Source organism: Aotus nancymaae, unplaced genomic scaffold (assembly GCF_030222135.1).
Source record: "Aotus nancymaae isolate 86718 unplaced genomic scaffold, 86718_ANA_hifiasm-v0.15.2.pri h1tg000067l, whole genome shotgun sequence".
NCBI classification, from domain to species: domain Eukaryota; kingdom Metazoa; phylum Chordata; class Mammalia; order Primates; family Aotidae; genus Aotus; species Aotus nancymaae.
In genome coordinates this window covers 6810818-6833259 of record NW_026988482.1, presented here as the reverse complement: position 1 = coordinate 6833259, position 22442 = coordinate 6810818, and the positions used below count along the sequence as shown (strand labels likewise).

The 22442-nt window shown below is 45.2% G+C and overlaps 1 protein-coding gene and 1 long non-coding RNA gene across 2 annotated transcripts in view; one reads left to right on the top strand and one right to left on the bottom strand.

The window, feature by feature from the left end:
* LIPH (lipase H) overlaps positions 1 to 15212 on the top strand; it is a 54629-nt gene extending 39417 nt beyond the window's left edge. Inside the window, exons 8-10 of the mRNA XM_012457761.2 lie at positions 1648 to 1759; positions 9777 to 9950; positions 12802 to 15212. Coding sequence (XP_012313184.2) covers positions 1648 to 1759; positions 9777 to 9950; positions 12802 to 12889 — 374 coding nt within the window. The 3' untranslated portion in view covers positions 12890 to 15212. The remainder of the gene's footprint in view (positions 1 to 1647; positions 1760 to 9776; positions 9951 to 12801) is intronic.
* LOC135270793 (uncharacterized) lies at positions 290 to 22269 on the bottom strand. Its single transcript, XR_010338938.1, has 4 exons — positions 22028 to 22269; positions 11637 to 11726; positions 9690 to 10215; positions 290 to 1521 (listed from the first exon to the last, which is right to left on the bottom strand). It is a non-coding gene; the product is annotated as an uncharacterized LOC135270793 (long non-coding RNA).
* Between the last annotated feature and the right edge of the window lie 173 nt (positions 22270 to 22442).

The following is a 22442-nucleotide window of genomic DNA, read 5'->3' as shown; positions in this document are numbered from 1 at the left end:
GGATTACAGGCATGAGCCTCCATGCCAGGTGTGAACAACTCTTTTAAAAGAATCTACAGGCCAGGCACAGCGCTCACGCTTGTAATCCCAGCACTTTGGGAGGGCAAGACGGGCAGATCACTTGAGGTCAGGAGCTGGAGACCATCCTGGCCAACATGGTGACACCTCATCTCTACTAAAAATACAAAAAGAAAAGAAAGAAAACAATTAGCTGGGTGTGGTGGTGCCCACCTGTAATCCCAGCTACTCAGGAGGCTGAGGCCGGAGAATCGCTTGAACCCAGGAGGTGGAAGTTGCAGTGAACAGAGATCGCATCACTATTACTCCAGCCTGGGCAACACAGAAAGACTCTTACTTAAAAAAAAAAAAAAAAGCCTGCAGATCACTGGGTTTCCCTCTTTCTTTGGACCCTTGTGTGGCATAGCACCTGTCTGGTCTGTATGGGGCAAGGCCCTAAGCAATTTGGGCCATAAAATGGCAACTCCAGGACCAGGACTGACCTTTATTCCTTCGTGGGATTGTAATCTCCCTGATTAGTTCCTGCTGCAGCATGTTTTAATTTTATGGGTTTTTTTCCCCCCAAGATGGGGTCTAGCTCTGTTGCCCAGGCTGGAGTGCAGTGGGGCGATCTCGGCTCACTGCAACCTCCACCTCCCCGGTTCAAGCAATTCTCCTGCCTCAGTCTCCCGAGTAGCTGGGATTACAGGCGCCCACCACCACGCCCAGATAATTTTTGTATTTTTAGTACAGACAGGGTTTCAGTGTGTTGGCCAGGCTAGTCTCGAACTCCTGACCTCGTCATCCGCCCGCCTTGGCCTCCCAAAGTGCTGGGATTACAAGTGTGAGCCACTGCACCCAGCCTCTTTTTTTTTTTTTTTTAACCCCACAAGACATTATTCAGGCAATATTTGTATAGATGTACCCACATATTTACCACTTTTTTTCTGAGTCTGCTGCTTAGGGAATGCCACTTTATTTTTATGATCCTTTCTTGCATTTTGTAAATACAGAAAGTATGCTGAGTAATAATGGTGGGGGGAGTCCAGAGTATGGCAGGAACTTCAAGAAAGGAGACCTGACTTAGTCTGGGGGTCAGGGAAGGCCTCTTGGGGGAATGACATTAAGCTGAAACCTGAAAGCTAGGTTCACAGAGCTGGCAATGTGAGAGTGCCCGGTGGGTGAAGGCCCAGGAGCCTTCACAGTACAGGAAGTGCAGGTGGTTGGGCATGACTGGGAAAAGGGTGAGGGAGGCCGGATAGGCTGGTGGACATGGCCCGATCTGTGGAAAACCGTCTCAGCCATGGAGGGTCTCCAAATGGCCCCTTAGTGGGTTCAGTCTAAAATGGGCAGGAATTGAGGTGAACCATATTCCGCCATAGGCCCTGAGACTTCACAATACCTGGAATCACAGGTTCAACGATGATGCCTGATCATGGTGACTGGAAACCAGTGAACTGTTGTGACTCATGCCATCTTTACCGAAGAGCAGAGAAAGGAATATCAGAAACTTCTGCCCTGGATCTTTGCAGAGAAACCAGAGAGAAAGAGGGAAAGAGACTCAGTTATTAGGGAGGTTCAGCTTTTAGAAACCCTTCAGGGGATCAGTTGGGAGTATCTCTCTCTTACCGTGTTCTCTCTGTTTTGCAGTGTATCATTACTTTGTGGATATTATAACATGGAACAGGAACATCAGAAGAGGGGACATTACAATCAAATTGAGAGACAAAGCTGGAAACACCACAGAATCCAAAATCAATCAGTGAGTTGAGTTACAATTGTTTGCAGTGTGCTATTTCCTTTTTTGCTCAGAGAAATTAAATCACAGACCCACCTACTTTCTTATTTATAAATCCATGCTTTTCCTTGTTCTATAAAAGATACAAAGAGACTATCGCTTAGCTGCTTCCCTGGCTCTTGATCCCCCAGGCGCTTTACAAATGGGATTGGTGCAAGCGTCTTCTTTCCTTCCCTCCTTCTTTCTCTTCTTCCTTTCTTTCCCTCCTCCCTTTTTCCTTTCCTTCCTCTCTCTTTCCCTCCCTTTCTCCTTTTGTTCCTCTCCTCCTTACTTCCCTTCATTAACATGTAATGTAAAAGTATTTCTTGTTTGCTATAAAGGATTTAAACAACAAAGGAATATGCTGATTTAATTATTTCACATTGTAACATATATCAAAACATCACATTGTATCCCCTAAATCGATATGATTATTTCTCATTATCAATCAAAAATAATAGTAATTTTTTAAAAAAGGAATTGGGGCCGGGCACGGTGGCTCACGCCTGTAATCCCAGCACTTTGGGAGGCCGAGACGCGTGGATCACAAGGTCAAGAGATCGAGACCATCCTGGTCAACATGGTGAAACCCCGTCTCTACTAAAAATACAAAAAATTAGCTGGGCATGGTGGCACGTGCCTGTAATCCCAGCCACTCAGGAGGCTGAGACAGGAGAATTGCCTGAACCCAGGAGGCGGAGGTTGCGGTGAGCCAAGATCGTGCCATTGCACTCCGGCCTGGGTAACAAAAGCAAAACTCCGTCTCAAAAAATAAAAAATAAAAAGGAATTGGTGACATAAAAGTACAAGTCCTTGCCCCATCTTACCAACAATCTCACCCGCAAAGGCAAAAGGCATCCCTACCCACACGTTTCTATTCTTTCATGAGCTCATAATATATATGTAAACATATATAATACATATGTAACATATATATGTGTGTTTGTATATATATGTTTCTGAAACTCAGAAAATGTAATTTGCAGCCAAGCATGGTGGCTCACGCCTGTAATCCCAGCACTTTAGGAGGCCGAGACAGGCAGATCACCTGAGGTCGGGAGCTCAAGACCAACCTGGCCAACAAGGTGAAACCCCATCTCTACTAAAATACAAAAATTAGCCAGGCATGGTAGCCTGTGCCTGTAGTCCCAGCTACTCAAGAGGCCGAGGCAGGAAAATTGCTTGAATCTGGGAGGCAGAGGTTGCAGTGAGCCGGGATCATGCCACTGCACTCCAGCCTAGGCAACAGAGCAAGACTCTATCTCAAAACAAAAAGAAAAGAAAAGGTAATTTGCAATAAAAATTGGAAACATTCTAAAAATCTAACAATAGGAAAATGGTTAATGTAAATATTCCCATATAATAGAATATTAATTATACATTGAAGCCATTTATAAAACATAGAAAATACTTATAATGTGCTAAGCAAAAAATGTAGAATATCAAATTATATAAAGCCTAATATTAGCTCAACAATGTAAAAATAAATGAAAAAGAAACATGTCAAAATGTTACATCGCCCTTTGGGTGGTGGGAATTTGAGTGCTTTTTTCAACTTTTCTTTTAACTTTCTGATGATTATACACATATGTATGTTAACTAATACTTTAGAAAATCTTTTATTATCAGGAGAAGGGAGAGAGGAATTTGATTCAGGAAGTGTTTCCTGGGACCTGTTGTTTACTAAGCACTTGGGTTGTTTCTTGGCCACATCCATAGAAGACTGCATAGAATGTCACCTGAAAATGGCAGTGCCTCACGGGTTCACTGTGTAGCTTAATAGAGAAAGGGGGTGTGGGGTGGGTGGTTTGTGGGTGGCTTTTTTAAAAGCATTTTTGGATCATAATATTAACATCCTTTGTTTATTGAACTAAGCATGTTACAAATTGGCTAATACAATTCTTACCAAAGCCCTATAAATGAAGTACTATTGTCATTCCCATTTCATCTATGAAGAAACTGAGGCTCAGAGAGACCCAGTGATTTGGCCAGTATCACACAGCTGATCAATGTGAATCAGGTGAAATCAGAAGCAGGTCAATCCAACCCCAGCACCTATATAGTTTTAATCACTACTTTATTCTCCTCCCAGTAAGCTGTACTGCTCCTTCTGCCTCCTCCATACTTGAACTTTAGGAGTGAGGTGGGGTTATTTTTTTTTTTTTAGGGTTCCCTGCTGATCTGTTTCATAGCTAACATCCCCAAACCCACAGTGGGACAGCATTTTCAGGGAGAGCACCGCTAGGGGGCGCATTTTGAGGCATCTTCAGTGAGGAGGCTAGAGCAGAGATCTCACCTAGAATCTAGAATTTTAGATTTGGAAATTCTAAGAACAGGGGAGATTGTGCAATTATATAATGAAATTTTCTCACCTAGCAAAACTTAACTATTCTGTCAATAATTTGTTACATATTTGCTTTACATACGTCTTAGAATTTTCTTTTTTTCTTTTCTTGAAACAGGGTGGCACTCTGTCACACAGGCTGGCAAGATCATGGCTCACTGTAGCTCAGTCTTCTGGGCTCAAGCGATTCTCTTGGCTCAGCCTCCGGAGTAGCTGGGACTACAAGTGCGCCACCATGCCTAGCTACTTTTAAATTCTTCTGTAGAGATGAGATATCACTATTGCCTGGGGTTGGCTTAAATTTCTGAGCTCAAGTGATCCTCCCGTCTTGGCCTCCCAAAGTGCTGGGGTTACAGACATGAGCCACCACACTCAGTCGAAATTTTAATTTTATATAGTGAAGGTCTCCCAGGGAGGAATTCCTAAATTTGTATCTTGATTAAGATAGATGCCTTAATATCTTTTTGTTTTTTTAGACGGAGTCTTGTTCTGTTGCCCTGGCTGCAGTGCAGTGTCATGGTCTCCACTCACTACGACCTCCGCCTCTTTGGTTCAAGCGATTCTCCTGCCTCAGCCTCCCGAGTAGCTGGGATTACAGGCGTGCGCCACCACGCCCAACTAATTTTTTTGTATTTTTAGTAGAGACAGGGTTTCACCATGTTGGCCAGGCTGGTCTTGAACTCCTGACCTTGTGACCCACGCTCCTCGGCCTCCCTAAAGTGCTGGGATACAGGTGTGAGCCACCGCGCCCGGCCTCAATACCTTAACATCTTTAATGCACATTCTTATTTTAGTCATATTTGCGAAAACGTCACTACCAATCAGAGAATATGTACAAAAAGGAAATAGTTGTTCTATTACACGGAGAGATTATGGATACCGTTCTCTTTTTCAATATGAACTTTAACATTTTATCATTATTTTTACAATTAGAAAAAGAAAATGATATTAGAGCATGTACCCTGAGTTGATCCAGTCTCACCAGACTATGGGAATAGATGAAGTCACAGTCAAGGTTATTTTCGGCCTGGTGACTCTCCCTGTATTCTTGTATTTGTATTTGTTTTTCTAAAAAATCATTTTAAAAGGCTGGGTGTAGTGGCTTACTCCTATAATCCCAGCACTTTGGGGGGCTGAGGTGGGAGGATAGCTTGAGCCAAGGAGTTTAAACCAGCCTGGGCAATATAGCAAGACTCTATCTGTACAGGAAAAAAAGAAACCAGTTAGCTGGGCTTGGTGGTATGTGCTTGTAGTCCCAGCTACTCAAGAGGCTGAGGCAAGAGGATCACTTGAATCCAGGAGTTCTAAGCTACAGTGAGCTATGATTACACCACTGCACTCCAGCCTGAGTGACAGAGTGAGACACTGTCTCCAAAAAAAAAAAAAAATTGAGATGTAATTCATATAACATTCACCTTCTCCATTTTTTTTTTTTTTTGAGGCAGAGTCTCACTCTGTTACCCAGGTTGGGGTGCAGTGGCACGATCTCAGCTCACGGCAACCTCTGCCTCCTGGGTTTAAGCGATTCTCCTGCCTCAGCCTCCTGAGTAGCTGGGACTACAGGCATGTGCCACCACATCAGCTAATTTCGTATTTTTAGTAGAGATGGGGTTTCAGCATGTTGGCCAGGCTGGTCTCAAACTCCTGACCTCAGGTGATCCGCCTGCCTCAGCCTCCCAAAGTGCTGAAATTATGGGAGTGAGCCACTGTGTCTGGCCACATTCACCTTTTAAAGTATACAATTTGGCTGGATGCAGTGGCTCATGCCTATAATCCCAGCACTTTGGGAGGCCAAGGCATGGGGAATCACTTGAGCTCAGGAGTTCGAGACCAGCCTGAACAACATGGCGAAACCTCATCTCTACAAAAAATACAAAAATTAGCTGGGTGTGGTGACTTGTGCCTGTAGTCCCAGCTACTCGAAAGGCCGGGAGGTGGGAGGATGGCTTGAGGAGGCAGAGGTTGCCGTGAGCCAGGATCATGCCATTGCACTCCAGCCTGGTCAACAGAGTCAGACCCTGTCTCCAAAAACAAATAAATAAATAAAATAAAAATAAAGTATGCTATTTAGTAAATTTTAATATATTCACAAAATATACAACAATCACCATCATTTAATTCTGGAACGTTTTCATCACCTTAAAAAAAACCCTATGTCCTTTAGTGGTAATTCTACATGTCTACTCCCTACCTGCTGGCAACTGCTAAACTTTCTCTATGAATTTGCGTATTCTGGACATGTCACATAAAGAGAATCACGATATGCGGCCTTTTGTGCCTGGCTTCTTTTGGTTAATGTTTCCAAGATTCATCCAAGTTGTAGCATGTAGAAATAATTTGTTCCTTTTCATGGCCAAATAGTATTCCATTGTATTTATAAACCACATTTAATTCATCACTCATGGCCATTTGGGTTGTTTCTACTTTTTGGCTATTATGAATAATACTGCTATGAACATTTGGACAAAGTTTTTATGTGACCATGTTTTCATTTCTCTTGGGTATATACCAGGAATGGAATTGCTGGGTCGCATGGTAATTCTATGTTGAACATTTTGAGGAATGCCGAACTTTTTTGGCAGTTGTACTATTTATCACATTCCCACCAGCAGTAGCAGTGTATGAGGGTTCCAATTTCTCCACATCCTTGCCAACACTTGTTATTATCTGTCTTTTAAAGAAAATTCTTTTTTGGCTGGGTGTGGTGGCTCATACCTGTAATCCCATCACTTTGGGGGTCCGAGGTGGGTGGATCACCTGAAGTCAGGAAGGAGTTCGAGACTAGCCTGGCCAACATGGTGAAACCCTGTCTCTATTAAAAATACAAAAAATTAGCTGGGTGTGGTGGGGCACACCTGTAATCCCAGCTACTCAGGAGGCTGAGCCAGGAGAATTGCTTGGACCCAGAAGGTGGAGGTTGCAGTGAGCCAAGAATGCACCACTGTATTCCAGCCCGGGCAACAAGAGCAAAACTCCATCTCAAAAAAGAAATTTTTATTGTAAAAATTAATAACATAAAATTTACCATTTTAATCATTTTTTGGGTGTAGTTTAGTAGTGTTAAGTATATTCACATTGTTGTGTAACAGATTTCCAGAACTTTCCATCTTGTGAAACCAAAACTCTATACCCATTAAACAACTCCCCTTCCCTCCACCCTAAAGTAAACATCATTCTACTTCCTCTTTCTGTGAATTTGACTATGTTAGATATCTTATGTAAATGGAATCATACAGCATTTGTCTTTTTGTGTCTGGCTTATTTCACTTAGCATAATGTCTTCGATGTTCATCCACATTGTAGCATGTAACAGGATTTCCCTTTTTTTTTTTTTGAGACAGAGTCTCGCTCTGTTGCCCAGGCTGGAGTGCCGTGGCATGATCTTGGCTCATTACAACCTCCGCCTTCTGGGTTCAAGCGATTCACCTGCCTCAGCCTCCTGAGTAGCTGGGACTATGGGCACACACCACCACGCCCAGCTAATTTTTGTATTTTTAGTAGAGATGGGGTTTCACCATATTGGCCAGGCTGGTCTCGAACTCCTGATCTCGTGATCTGCCCACCTCAGCCTCCCAAAGTGCTGGGATTACAGGCATGAACCGCGCCTGGCCAATTTCCTTCATTTTTAAGGCTGAATAATATTCCACTGTATGCATATACACATTTTGTTTATTTTTCCGCCAACGAACACTTGGGTTGCTTCCTCCTCTTGGCTATTGTGACGAGTGCTGCTATGAACGTGGGTGTGCAAATGTCTCTTTGAGACTCTACTTTCAATTCTTTTGGACATATATCCAGAAGTGGAATTTCTGGATCATATTGTAGTTCTATTTTTAATTTTTTGACACCACTATACTATTTTCTATAACGGTTGCACAATTTTCCAATCCTACTGACGGTGCACACGGGTTCCAGTTTCTCCATATCCTCACCAACACTTGTCATGTTCTGTTATTTTGATACTAGCCATCTGAACGGGTGTGAGGGGATTCTGTGTCTTTTGATCATTTCCATAACACTCTGAAGCACTTCCTAACTTTCTGGCACACAGGGTGTTCCAGGATCACTTTGCACTTTTCCTGCCCCAGCTCTGGATTCAATCTTTTCTTTAGGGAGCCCTGGTTTCTTTCAGTAGAGATGATATTAAGAAACCAAAATCTGGGCACCTTTCAGATTAATTTTATTTGTGGAACTTCTGTACTCCATGGGACTTAGACATGATCCCGGTGGGGCTGAGGTGACAGATACCTCATCGCGATCACTCCATACCCAAAGTAAGGATTAATGTTGGCTAGGCTCAGTGGCTCACGCCTGTAATTCCAGCACTTTGGGAGGCTGAGGAGGGTGGATCACCTGAGGTTGGGAGTTCAAGACCAGCCTGGCCCCAATATGGTGAAAAATTAGCCAGGAGGGGTGGCAGGTGCCTGTAGTCCAAGCTACTTGGGAGGCTGAGACACGAGAATCACTTGAACCTGGGAGCAGAGGTTGCAGTGAGCCAAGATCGCACCACTGCACTCCAGCCTGGGCAATAAAGCAAGACTCAATCTCAAAAAAAAAAAAAGGAGGATGAATGTCTAGAGCAAGCCTTCTGTTCCTGAAGCCAGGGACTCCATGGTTCCTCCGCCTCCCCAGAGACAGTGTCTGAGCTGAACCTCTCCAGTGATAGACCTTACCCTCAATTTGGTTTCCCACCTGTAGAAAACATCTCTACACACTTGGAAAAACTTACCAGAACCTAGATTTGCCTTTTTTAAGGTTCATCTTGAGAGGGAGAACTAAAAAAATACATGCTTAAGACCAATTCAATTAGCATCTAGCTTGACTAAACATATATTTATACATGTAGGGATGCATTTTATTTTATTTATTTATTTATTTTTGAGATGGAGTCTCACTCTGTCACCCAGACTGGAGTGCAGTTGCACAATCCTGGCTCACTGCAACCTCCACCTCTTGGGTTCAAGCGATTCTCCTACCTCAGCCTCCTGAGGAGCTGGGACTATGGCACGTGCCACCACGCCCAGTTAATTTTTGTATTTTTAGTAGAGATGGGTTTTCACCATATGGGCCAGGCTGGTCTCGAACTTTTGACCTTGTGATCCACCTGCCTCAGCCTCCCAAAGTGCTGGGATTACAGGCTTGGGCCACCTCACCTGACTAGGGATGCATTTTAATGGGAAAGGTCATAGCTTTGAACTCAGCCAGAACTGGGTTGGTATCTCTTCACTGCTACATAGAAGCCTGTCACCTGGGGAGCTTGATCTCTGTAAGCATCTATTTCTGTCTATTAAATGAGGAAGATAATGCTCCCCACCCCCTGCAGAATGTTTCGGGGGTTGGAGAGATGAGTCAAGAGACAAGGACATCATCTGCTGTGTAGTGAGCGTCATTGGCAGCGTATCTTTCTAAAGGCATTTTGGGGTCACTTACATAGCCCTTTGGAATCAGCAGACTTTGCCCATCAAAGTTGACTAGTTCTTGGGAGGTTACTACACTGCAGCCTGGGCAACAGAGTGAGACCCTGTCTCAGAAGGAAAAAAAAAAAAAAAGCCTATGGTGGGAGGTGGTTACCTGCTTCCCAATGACTTGCAGGTTTCAAAACTGCTCTCTCTCCTTAGTAGTCTTTATCCATTTTCCAATATGATTTCTTCCTTCCAGTGAACCCACCACATTTCAGAAATATCACCAAGTGAGTCTACTTGCAAGATTTAATCAAGACCTGGAAAAGGTGGCTGCCATTTCCTTGGTGTTCTCTACAGGATCTGTCATCGGCCCGAGGTACCAGCTCAGGATCCTCCGAATGAAGTTAAGGTCACTCGGCCATCCGGAGAGGTGAGCCGAGGGCAGGGCTTGACAAAACCTCTTTTCCAAGGATATTGCTGATCCTGTCCAATGTGCTTGGTCTGATGTTTTAATAAGACTCCATTATTCACAACGAAGAACACGATGGGTTTTCCCAAAATAGTTATGATTTTAAACAAGTAGGCCAGGCCAAGTGTAGCGGCTCATGCTTAAAATCTCAGCACTTTGGGAGGCCAAGGTGGGAGGATCGCTGGAGCTCAAAAATTCTAGTCACTCTGGGCAACATAGGGAGACCCTGTTTGTACAAAAAAAAGAAAAAAATGAAATAAAACCCAAAATAGAAAACAAGTAGCCCAGCTGGGTTTGGTGGTGTATGCCCATAATCCGAAAGTCAGGAGGCTGAGGTGAGGATCACTTGAGCCCAGGAGCTGGAGTCCAGCCTGGGCAACATAGCAAGCTCCTATCTCAAAATAAAAACAAAAAAATTAAATAAAAATAAGCCGGGCACCGTGGCTCATGCCTATGATCTCAGCACTTTGAGAGGCCAAGGTGGGCGGATCATGAGGTCAAGAGATCGAGGCCATCCTGGCCAACATGGTGAAACCCTGTCTCTCCTAAAAATACAAAAATTAGCCGGGCATGGTGGCACGCGCCTGTAGTCTCAGTTACCCAGGAGGCTGAGGCAGGAGAATCGCTTGAACCCGGAGGGCAGAGCTTGCAGTGAGCCGGGATTGCACCACTGCACTCCAGCCTGGCAACAGAGCAAGACTCCGCCTAAAAAAACAAACAAACAAGAACAAACCCAAAAAACAAGTAGCCCAGTAATTCAAGAAAATTCTATTGTATGTACTGAAGGATAGATCACCTACTCATCCCAGGAAATAATGTCATATGCTCAGAATTATACACTTCTTCCCTAACGACCTCACTGCTTGTAAGTTGGTAATTTGTTGAGAAAGCTTTGTATAATTTGGGAAACTGATAAAACAGAGCCTAGTATAAAAAAAAGGTACAGAAAATTGGAACATTTTATTCCCTTGACCACAGGTGCGTCCACCACGCCCAGCTAATTTTTTTATTTTTAGTAGAGACAAGTTTTCCCCACGTTGGCCAGGCTGGTCTTGAACTCCTGGACTCAAGTATCCACCTACCTCGGCCTCTCAAAGTGCTGGGATTAAAGGGGTGAGCCACTGTGCCCCTGACAGTACAAAAGTATTATATTAAATTTCTTAAATTTGATAATGGCACTGTAAATGGCCTTGTTCTTAGGAAATATACAATGAATTAAGGAGTAAATATTCTCAATTTTGTTAGAAAAATAAACAGTGTATGTGTGGGGACAGAGACAGATAAAGCGGGGAGAAGGAGAGAAAGAATTTTTTTTTTTTTTTTTTAAGTACAGAGCTGTACTGATATGTATATTTTGTAACAAACGCCACTCTACCATACAGTCCTATCATCTAACCTGTGGACAGAGAGGGAGACAGGAAATGATGTGAGCAGTTAGTACTTTATGAATTTCTTTTTCTCGAAAGTTTAGGGGCCAGGCACGGTGGCTCATGCTTGAAATCCCAGCACCTTGGGAGGCCAAGGCGGGCAGATCACTTGAGGTCAGGAGTTCGAGACCAGCCTGGCTAATATGCTGAAACCCCTTCTCTACCAAAAATATAAAAAATTAGCCAGGCGGTGGTGGCATGTGCCTGTAATCCCACCTACCTGGGAGGCTGAGGCAGGAGAATTGCTTGTACCCGGGAGGCAGAGGTTGCAGCGAGCCGAGATTGTACCACTGGGTGACAGAGTGAGATCCTGTCTCAAAAAAAAAGAAAGTTTAGAGTACCCTAAAACATTTAGTAATACAAGTTTCTTCTAAGACGATAGTCATTGCATCCTAAAACTTTTTAATACTTTTTTCCCATGAATATCAGACAATATATGTTTATTTTATAAAATCTAGAAAGTACGAAAAGTGTTAGGAAGCAGAAAAGTATCACCCATATCGTCATTATTCAGAGGCAGCCACTGTTAACATTTTTTTGTTATTTCTATTTAATCTTCCTTCTTTCATTGTTTTAAAGCCAGTTGAAGTTATATGGTAAATACAATTTTACATCTTGTTTTCTTCCTCTTTTTTTGAGATGGAGTCTTGCTCTGTCTCCCAGGCCAGAGTATGGTAGCGCAATCTTGGCTCACTGCAACCTCTGCCTCCTGGGTTCAAGCAATTCTCCTGCCTCAGCCTCCTGAGTAGCTGGGATTACAGGCATGTGCTACCATACCCAGCTAATTTTTTGTATTTTTAGTAGAGACAGGGTTTGAGTATGTTTGTCAGGCTGGTCTAAAACTCCTGGCCTCAGGTGATCTGCCAGCCTCAGCCTCCCAAAGTGCTGGGATTACAGGTGTGAGCCACCGCGCCCGGCCTTACATTTTACTTTTTCCTTGGTGTTTTACTTACCATAAGCATTTTCTTTCTTTTTGTTTCTGAGGCAGAGTCATTTCGTTGCCCAGGCTGGAGTGCAGTGGCACAATCTCAGCTCACTGCAACCTCTACCTCCCAGGCTCAAGCAAAGCCTCAGCCTCCCAAGTAGTTGGGAGGGTGGCACACGCCACCACATCAGGCTAATTTTTTTGCATTTTTAGTAGAGACAGGGCTTCACCACGTTGATCAGGCTGGTCTCGAATTCCTGGTCTCAAGTATCCACCCACCCCAGCTTCCCAAAGTGCTAGGATCACAGACATGAGCCACCGCACCCGGCCACCATAAGCATTTTCTATATTAAAAACAATTGCTAAATAATTTTTTATATCTTAAGGATATAGTATAATTTACTAGACCATTGCATTTTTATAATTTCATTGACAAGGATATTTTATCTTATTTTCCCAGGCCCCAGCTGTGTCGATATGATCTTGTCCTTATGGAAAACATTGAAACAGTCTTTCAACCTATTCTGTGCCCAAAGTTGCAGCTGTAACTGTCGCCAGGACACATGGGCATCGGTAATAGAAAGCAAGCTACAACCACGGGCTGTTTTAAAGCATCACCTCACCTTTTCTGAAAGGCACAAAAAAAACCCAAAGCTTTTTTCAGTAGCATCCTATGGATGTCACATTGTACAACATCAAACAACCTTGTGATTATAAAACGATCCTGGAAAGGGAGCCCCTAACTAGGGCAAGTCAGAAATAGCTAGGCTTGCGGCAGCCCAGCGCTGTGTCTGCTGCGTCCTGGGGCCTCCTTTGTTCCGACCTGTCAATTCTGTTGCCTGTCAGTCGGGTGGTTCTGCCCATCACGGCTCCAGGTCAAGCATCTTCAAGGGAAGGACGGACTGGAGGCCTCACTGTGGACTCAACTCTGCATTCTCTGTGCCAAATTTCTCCAGTTCCTGCATGTAGAAGGGAATGAAACTGACCTGTACCTCACCGGGCTGCTGTGTGGGTTTGGAGGCAAGTCTATGAAGGCTTTTTTGAAATCCCATGGATCCACATCTACGAGATGTGTGATAAATGTGAATATGCTTTTATTTATTTTCATAGGGCTTATCTAATTTGCAGTAAGAGAGCCTCTCTCTATCAACACCAGCTTCTCTCTTGGACTGTCTGATCTGGGAAGGCAAGAAAGCCACGTGTGGGCTCTCTGCCTTCTCTAAAGTGTTGTTGGAGCATAGAGGAGCTGGAGGAGGTGGGGATGGACTGACAGCTAAGAGTGGCTGCTGGGACTAGATGGTAAGTGGATGAGGACAGAAGGGCAAGGAAGCCGTGGGGCAGCCTCTCCGCACAGCCACAGGGCAAGAGAGGGAAAAGCAGAGCTTGTTTTCCCCCTAAGGTGGAGAAGGATCACTTTACAGGCAACCCACATGTCTTTTTTTGAGACAGTTTCGCTTTTGTTGTTGCCCAGGCTAGATTGCAATGGTGTGATCTCTGCTCACTGTAACCTCTGCCTCCTGGGTTAGAGCGATTCTCCTGCCTCAGCCTCCTGAGTAGCTAGGATTACAGGTGCCCGCCACCACACCCTGATAATTTTTGTATATTTTGTAGAGATGGGGTTTCACTATGTTGGCCAGGCTGGTCTCAAACTCCTGCCCTCAACTGATCCGCCTACCTCGGCCTCCCAAAGTGCTGGAATTACAGGCGTGAGCCACGGCGCCCAGCCAGGCAACCCTAATTTTAAGCAACCCTTAAGAAATGTTCATGTTTCTTTATTATCAGTGTAATCTATGCTTATTGGAGGACATTTAGAAAATGCATACGTGCAAAATAAAAAAAATACTATCCATGATCCCACCTATTAAAGGTAATTAATGTTAGCCTTTTGGAACAAGGCTGTCACTTGTTTTGCTAACTCATGACTCCAAAGCATGAACCAGTTTGCTCTTGGAGAATCTGAAGGCTCCAGTTTTAGGAATCCTTCGCTTCCCTGGAGGTAGATGTCATCTGTGAGTCTAGAATGACAGCACTAGTCAAGTCAAGAGGACCTGTAGGGCCGAGGCCAGGAAGAAGGGAGGACAATCGCTGGGACCAGATGCCCCAGTGTGAGGGGAGCCACAATGTGTCCCACAGCCGAGGCCACTGCAGGAAGCTCTGTGGAGTGCCACAGGCCTAGTCACCTCCTCCTACCCAAGTGATCGCTCCTTCAACTGCTATCTGTGAAAATAGCCTTTGTTGTGAAGACCATGCTGGTCAGGCTGGTCTCAAATCCTGACCTCAGGTGATCCGCCCGCCTCGGCCTCCCAAAGTGCTGGGATTACAGGCGTGAGCCACCACACCCAGCCAAGAAATAGACTCTCTATGTCATAAATTATAGAAATCTATAAATATATTCCTGTGTGGCACATCTTACACATTTACATTTGCAACAAATACGGAGTCCGTTTTGTTTTAAGTGAGGGATGACCGGACTCTGAGTGGAACACGCTCTTGGACATCTTACCATCCTTCCTCCTCCTTCCCACATTTCCTCAGCAGTTGTGGACAGAGAGATCAGTGTGCTGTAGGCCCTAGTTTCTTCTTAGAGTTTTATTGGTCCTGTATTCTGATTAGCACAGTCACTTTTTTGTTCTCTTTTCTTGCCTGGTAAGCAGGAGTCAAAATGATAGCAAGAAATTCCAGAAATAGAATTTCTACCAATTTGTAAGCTCTGGGCTCCTGGGTCTTCTAGCTCAGTACCTGGCTCACTGTGGGATGGGTAGATGGATGAATGAATGGATAAAGAAAAGTTTGTTCACCGGAGAGGAGATGAATTTCAATGAGTTTCATATGACAGTGATCAAGAGAAATAAAGGCAGTTATAGGTGTGAACTCGCTGTTCTCAAAATCTTTCTCCCAAGGGCCCCTGGAACTTTTGACTGTCTCTTGTTATCCTTACCTCTCCTCCCCTCCCTTTGTCAGTACCATGTATCTGTCTGAGTGCCAAATTCAAGACACAATTAAATTACAGTCTGCCCTCTTCCCTCCCCGCTTCACTGGTGATCTCCTACTCATCATAAGGATCATGGCTGTATTGCCAGTTTCTCAGGGAGTCTACTTGGACCTCATTTCCATACAGAGGCTCCACACTGTACCTTTCCTTCATAGCACTTTTTAGTTCTACTTTTTAAAAACATTTTTTCCTCTCTCCTCCTTCCCCTCCCCTCCCGTCTCCTCCCCTCGCTTCCCTTCCCTCCCTCCCTCCCTCCTTCTCTCTCTCTCTCTCCCCCCCCAACCCCCAGGCTAAAGTGCAGTGGCACAATCTTGGCTCACTGTAACCTCCCAGGTTCCAGTGATTCTCCTGCCTCAGCCGCCTGAGTAGCTGGAACTACAGGTGCATGCCACCACACCCAGCTAATTTTTGTTATTTTCACTAGAGATGGGTTTCGCCACATTGGCCAGGCTGATCTCGAACTCCTGACCTCAAGTGACCTGCTTGCCTTGGCCTCCCAAAGTGCTGGGATTATGGGTGTGAGCCACCTCACCTGGCCTATTTTTTTTAAACATTTTATTTGCATGATTATTTGATAAATATCTGTCTTTTCCACTAGACCGCTCTTCAAGGCAGGAGCCGGGTGCCTACCATATACTCTACATTCAGAAACATTTATTCAATGAACATTCTTTGTTATCTTCTGAGCCCCATGGAACCATGTTCAGCTGTGAGTGAAGACCTCCCCTCCACGCTAGCCATAGTCCATTTCCATGAGCGTGCCTAACCTTCTCTGCCTTAGACTTTTCTCCCAGACGTCTTCGTTACTATTGTCTCCATTATCTTTGGAGGCCAAAAGCTCACTTCCCAGACGTCCTGGAAAAGAGAGAAGTTGGCTCTTTTGTCATTTAATTTCTTTTCTTTTTTTCTTTTTTGAGATGGAGTGTTGCTCTGTTGCCCAGGCTGAAATGCGGTGATGTGATCTCGGCTCACTACAACCTCCACCTCCTGGGTTCAAGCTATTCTCCTGCGTCAGCCTCCTGAGTAGCTGGGATTACAGGCACCTGCCACTATGCCTAGCTAATTTTTGTATTTTTAGTAAAGATGGGATTTAACCACGTTGGCCAGCTGATCTTAAACTTCTGACCTCAGGTGATCACCCATCTCAGCCTCCCAAAGTGCTGGGATTACAGGTGTGAGCCACCGCGCCCGGCCCCTTTGTCTTTCTTATCCCATCTTCCAGGTGGTCCCGACACCTCAGCAAGCTCACCTGTCCATAATCTAGGGGATTTTGTCCTTAAAGCCCCATTTTAGCACCATTGCCAAAACCCTCCAGGACCTTACAACATTACTGGAGGAGGCCAAGCTGTAGTTAAAACGCTCCCTCGTTTGCTTTTCCGTGACTCTCCCTTCCACCACTCACTTTGCTGCCAACTTTGTATATTGCATTACTCCCTTCTCAGGCTGCTATGAAGAAATACCTGAGACTGGGTAATTTATAAAGGAAAGAGGTTTAATTGACTCACAGTGCTGCACGGCTGAGGAGGCCTCAGGAAACTTATCATGGTGGAAGAGGCAGCAGACACATCCTTTACAGGGTGGCAGGAGAGAGAATGAGAGCTGAGTGAAGGTGGAAGCCCCTTATAAAACCATCAGATCTCGTGAGAACTCACTATCACGAGAATAGCATGGGGAAACTGCCTCCATGACTCAGTTACCTCCTATCGGGTCCCTCTCACCACATGTGGGGATTATGGGAACTACAATTCAGGATGAGATTTGGGTGGGGACACAGTCAAACCACATCTTACATGCTTCTGTCACTGCTGTATGCTGTGTTGTAATTTGTTTCCACGTCTTTAACTCCTCCAAGACTGTGAGCTCCACAAGAGGAGCTGCTGTTTGTTTTTGCCTCTCTAGCATCTAGCACAATGCTAGGCACAAAGTAGATGCTCGATACATGTCTGTTGGACAGAATGGAAGGGATCATGCTTAGACACTTGGGGGAATCACCTCCATTCTGATTTAAACATTAGCACACTTAACTGTGTTATTTCTAAAGTCCTAAACTTAGAACCTCCTACCCTTGGGCCCTTGCCCCTTGTTCTCATGCCTATAGAACTATGTCATAGCCAAGGAGACTCTGGATACCAGAAACAGAAATCCGCTGACGCCGAAATTTAATAGATTATTGAGAGAGAGAGAAGACTTGTGGAAACCCAGGAAGAGGTGATCCATCAAATAATATCAGGAAAGGCAGAGATGGGGCAGCCCTAGAGCCTTCAGCAACAAGAGTTCATGGGCCTTTATTAACCCTACTGCTCTGCCATGAATCTCTTTGACTGAGCTCAGCTCCCTTCATGGGGCAGCTTCCTTGGGTTCTTGGCCACTCACTGACTAGGTGGCCCAATTCCAAAGTCCAGGGACAGGAAACAGCCCTTGGCTCCTCCTCCTGGGGAAGACATCTATCCAGTTCCAATCAGTCCTGGTTGGGTGCGGGTGGGGAAGCAAAATCGCATGGTCTTCAGAGCTGCTTCTTTCAGCTATTTTACTATTGTCTTCATTATCTTTGGAGGCCAATAGCCCATTTCCCAGACTTCCTGGAAAAGACAGAAGTTGGCTCCTTTGTCACTTGTTGGGGAAGTCTGATTATGGCAAAAAAGGTTGCCTGCTATTGACAAAGAGGCACAGTAAATGCCTGGCTAACTTGCTCCCAGAGGAACTTCTTACCTTTTCATTTTTCCCACCTGTTTCCTGGTCCAGCATGTGCCTGGGAAAGGACTGCAGCTGATGGAGGATTGCGGCTGTCTTTGGTCACACTGCGTGTGGGCATGTGCTGTAAATGTGTGACCTTGATTGGAGCCGGTGCAGCCTGCAGGAGGTGCCCTGGCTGTTCAGAGTTAGCTCTGCAGGTACAGGATCGGGGGCCAGGAGGTTTGGGGATGCTGAGATTGGGGAGCACAGTCCAGGGCTTCTTCCCCGGGCAGACAGGTTGAGCAAGAGAAATCACAACATGAGTCCAGGGGGCAGGTCAGGGGAAGCAAGCAGGTGCTCCAGTCTTGAGCCTGTAGCAAAGCAGGTAAGCACCATTCAAAAGAGCTCTGTCGAAGGTCCCTTACCACCTGGTGTTGGCCAAATTCTATGGCTCTCAGGTTTCCCTGCTGGGTTTCTTCATGCACTCTGCCACTGCACCCCAGTTCCTTTCCTAAAGTCTTTCTTGGGCTCTCAGGACCTCCTTTTTTTCTGTTTTTCATCCCACAGATGGAATGGGGCATCTTGTTCTCTTTCACCGGTTCCACCATTTCCTTACCAGGCTTCTGATTTTGGTCTACTTTCTCAGAAAGGTAGTACATGCTAAGAGATTTGGGCTCTGCTGTTTGCGGTGTGTGACTTCTGTTGCTCTGTTGACTTCATTCTTCCTAAGCTTCATTTTCCCAGACTATAAATGTGAGACTGTTAAGAGTTCCTACTTTAGACCAGGTGTGGTGGCTCAAGCCTGTAATCCTAGCACTTTGGGGGGTCAAGGCAGGAGCAACACTAGAGGTCAGAGGTTCAAGACCAGTCTGGGCAACATAGGGAGACCCTGCCTCTAAAAAAAGAGTTCCTACTTCATGAGGGTTGTTATATGGAATAAGTAAACTCATGTAAGTAAAACGCTTCGTGTGGGGTCTGGAGTGTACGAGGTACTCCACGGAAGTCACCTGCTGTTACCTTCCCTCTCACGCGGTTTCCGGGAGACCTTCTCCCTCCCCTTATTTCAACTCTCTCCTGTAGAATGATCTCCAAATCTGAATGTTTGGTCTGAGCTCCAGAGTTTCACCTGCATGTTGAGTGGCAGTGAAGGGCAGAGGAAAAAGCATGAGCTCATGTGATGGCAGACAAGGGCTCGTGTCCTGCTCAGCACTCACGGCTGTAAACTCTGCACAAGGTATTTCATCTCAACATGTGTTCATCCACTCATCCCTAAGTACAATTCTGATAGTTGCTTTGCTGAAGTGGAATACGTTTGGCCTTGTCCATTTCATCTATCGCACTTACCATGCTCCAGAATTACATCTCTCCATGCTCTTCCCCAGCTTGAAAGTGAGGTCTGTGACAGCAGGAGCCTCACCTCCTTTCTCCCTACTCCATTCCTTGCCCCAGCAGTCTCCTAGCACAGGTTCATAACATTACTTCCTCATTCACTTTCTCTCCTTCTATATGACTTTGACTTCTCAAGGTCAATATGTACCAAACCAAACAACTAATCATTGTCTTCACTAGACCTGACCCATGAATTTAACAAATAGTTATTAAGTGCCAGGATTAAAAGTTGAGACAGAAAGAAGATAGATGAGACATTGTCTCATTTACGGAATGTTCACTGTCTACTGGGGAGATGGATAATGATGCTGGGATGTGTATTTGCAACAGGATTACAGACATTGCTCAGGGGGCCCTAAGCATAGAGAAGGAATGTTTCTGACTATAGAGGCTGGAGAAGGCCCCTTAGAGAAGGTGATAATTATCCTGGGTATTGATGAAAGAGTAGAAACTTGCCAAGCAGAGAAGACTGATGGATGGCTGGAAGAGTGGTGTGATGGGGCATGAACTAAAATGGTGTGTTCAGCTGGAATGGAGGGCCGAGACCATTTCCCCTCATTTTCTTTCTTTCTTTTTTTTGGAGTCTTGCTCTGTTGCCAGGCTGGAGTGTAGTGGTGCAATCTCGGCTCATTGCAACCTCTGACTCTCTGGTTCAAGTGATTCTTCTGCCTCAGCCTCCCAAGTAAGTAACTGGGACTACAGGCACGAGCCACCATGCCCAGCTAATTTTTGTGTTTTTAGTAGAGACGGGGTTTCACCATGTTGGCCAGGATGGTCTCAATCTCCTGACCTCATGATCCAACCACCTTGGCCTCCCAAAGTGTTGGGATTACAGGCATGAGCCACGGCACCCAGCCCCCTCATTTTCCTAAGTGGAAAACAGATAGTGTAACACTCAAATAGTATAAATCACCCGGGATCACTCAGCTTCAACAACTATCAACTCCAGCTCCTGGAAAATCCTGTTCTACCTATATCCTTACTCACTAAACCGCCATACCATTATTTTGATACAAATCTCAGTCATTGAATGATTTCATTTGTAAATATTTTTGGGGTCTATATGCTATGACAATTCTGTGAAAAAATTTTAAAATAAATAAATACTCTTAAAAAGATAAAGTACATCCTCTTTTTGTCCTTAAAAAGGAGCATAGTATAGTCTAACACTGCAACTTGTTTGCTGTATTTGTATCTTAGCCATCTATCTGGCGACCTCGCTGTATCAGGATATATAGAATTGCCTTCCTCTTTGAGGAAGCTACCTAGTATTCCATTTGTGAATATGCCATAATTAGCCAGTCCCCAGCTGATGGGCATTTAGGTTATTCCCAACCTCCTAATATAAAACAAAGCTGAGAGAACACCCTTAAACATATATCTTTGCTACCTATGGGCATTCTTAGATGTGGAATTAAATTCCACTACATTCTTGGATGCAGGTTGCATCCTTGGATGTGGAATTGCTAAGATCTTGTGCTCAGAGATTCTGAAAGATGCTCCTTATTTGGCCTAACAGGTGCTCTGAATGATACGACAAGGTTGCTTTCTCTCTGCTGTGCAGGCTTTTGACACTTTGCAGTTCTCTTTCTATCCCTTCCTCGTTTACTCAGTAACATATCATACCAATTCGACTCCCCTCAGCCTCCTCCCTCCTGGATTAGGCCTGCATACTTTCTTTTTTCTTTGTTTCCTTTTTTTTTTTTTTTTTTTTTTGAGACGAAGCTTTGCTCTTGTCGCCCAGGCTGGAGTGCAGTGGTGCGATCTCGGCTCACTACAACCTCCGCCTCCCAGGTTCAAGCGATTCTCCTGCTTCAGCCTTCCGAGTAGCTGGGATTACAGGCGCACGCCACCACACCCAGCTAATTTTTGTATTTTTAGTAGAAAAGGGGTTTCACCACGTTGAACAGGCTGGTCTCAAACTCCTGATTTCAAATGATCCAACCGCCTCGGCCTCCCAAAGTGCTGGGATTACAAGGGTGAGCCACTGCACCCAGCCAGGCCGGCGTGCTTTCTTATCAAGGCAGTTGCGGCTATCAACTCAGCATGTATTCTAATCACCTGCCAACGCGAACATCCTAAAACAGGAACTGAATCATTCTCTTACTTAATTAAACACCTCTGTTGGTGTGTCATCTACATTATTAAAAATCCAACTCCGGCCGGGCATGGTGGCTCAAGCCTGTAATCCAAGCACTTTGGAGGCCAAGGCGGGCGGATCACCTGAGGTCGGGAGTTCAAGACCAGCCTGACCAACAACATGGTGAAAACCTGTCTTTAAAAATAAATAAATAAATAAATAAAAAATCCAACTCCTTCGCCTGCCTTCAGTGCACTCTTGTTTGTCCCCAGAGCCTCACTTATTTCTCATATACCTTAGGCTTCACTGAAACTGGACTCTGGTGCCTTACTTGGGCCTTAGATCGCCCATTCCCTCCTTTTTCTGCTTGCAGAGAAGTCTTGCTTATCCTTGAAGGCAAACTCCATCTCCTCCATGAATCCACACAGTGGACCACTGGTTTTGAAGCCAGGTAGACTTGAATTCTTATACTGGCTCTCTTTTGGGGGGGTGTCATTTAATTCTTTTGAAACTCAGAGTTTTCATCTGTTAGAGAAGGACACAAACACCTACCTTGCAGGATGACTGTGAGGCTCAGGGATGATGGGAATATAGTAGGGGCTGAATAAAATGCAATTCTGATTATTTCCGTGGTCACTATTACCGGCCCGCCGCACTTGATTGCAGCCGCTGGTGCTACACCGGCTACATTTGCTTCGTGCTGTGGACAAGACTGCCTTGACCACTAGACTGCAAGCTCGCTGCGGGCTGGGCTCACGATTCAGCCCCGGATCTCCCAGCCCTGGCGCCGAGCCGGCACTGGGGGCGCTCCATGCCTGCAGAATAAGTGGAGAAAGCGACAGAAATAAACGTAGAAAAACAAGCACGGACAGACGGAGAGAAGACAGACCGCGAGGCAGGTTTTACCTGGAGTCAGAATCGCGGGCGAGGCCTGGCCCGGGAGGCGGGGCCTGGCTCGGGGGCGGGG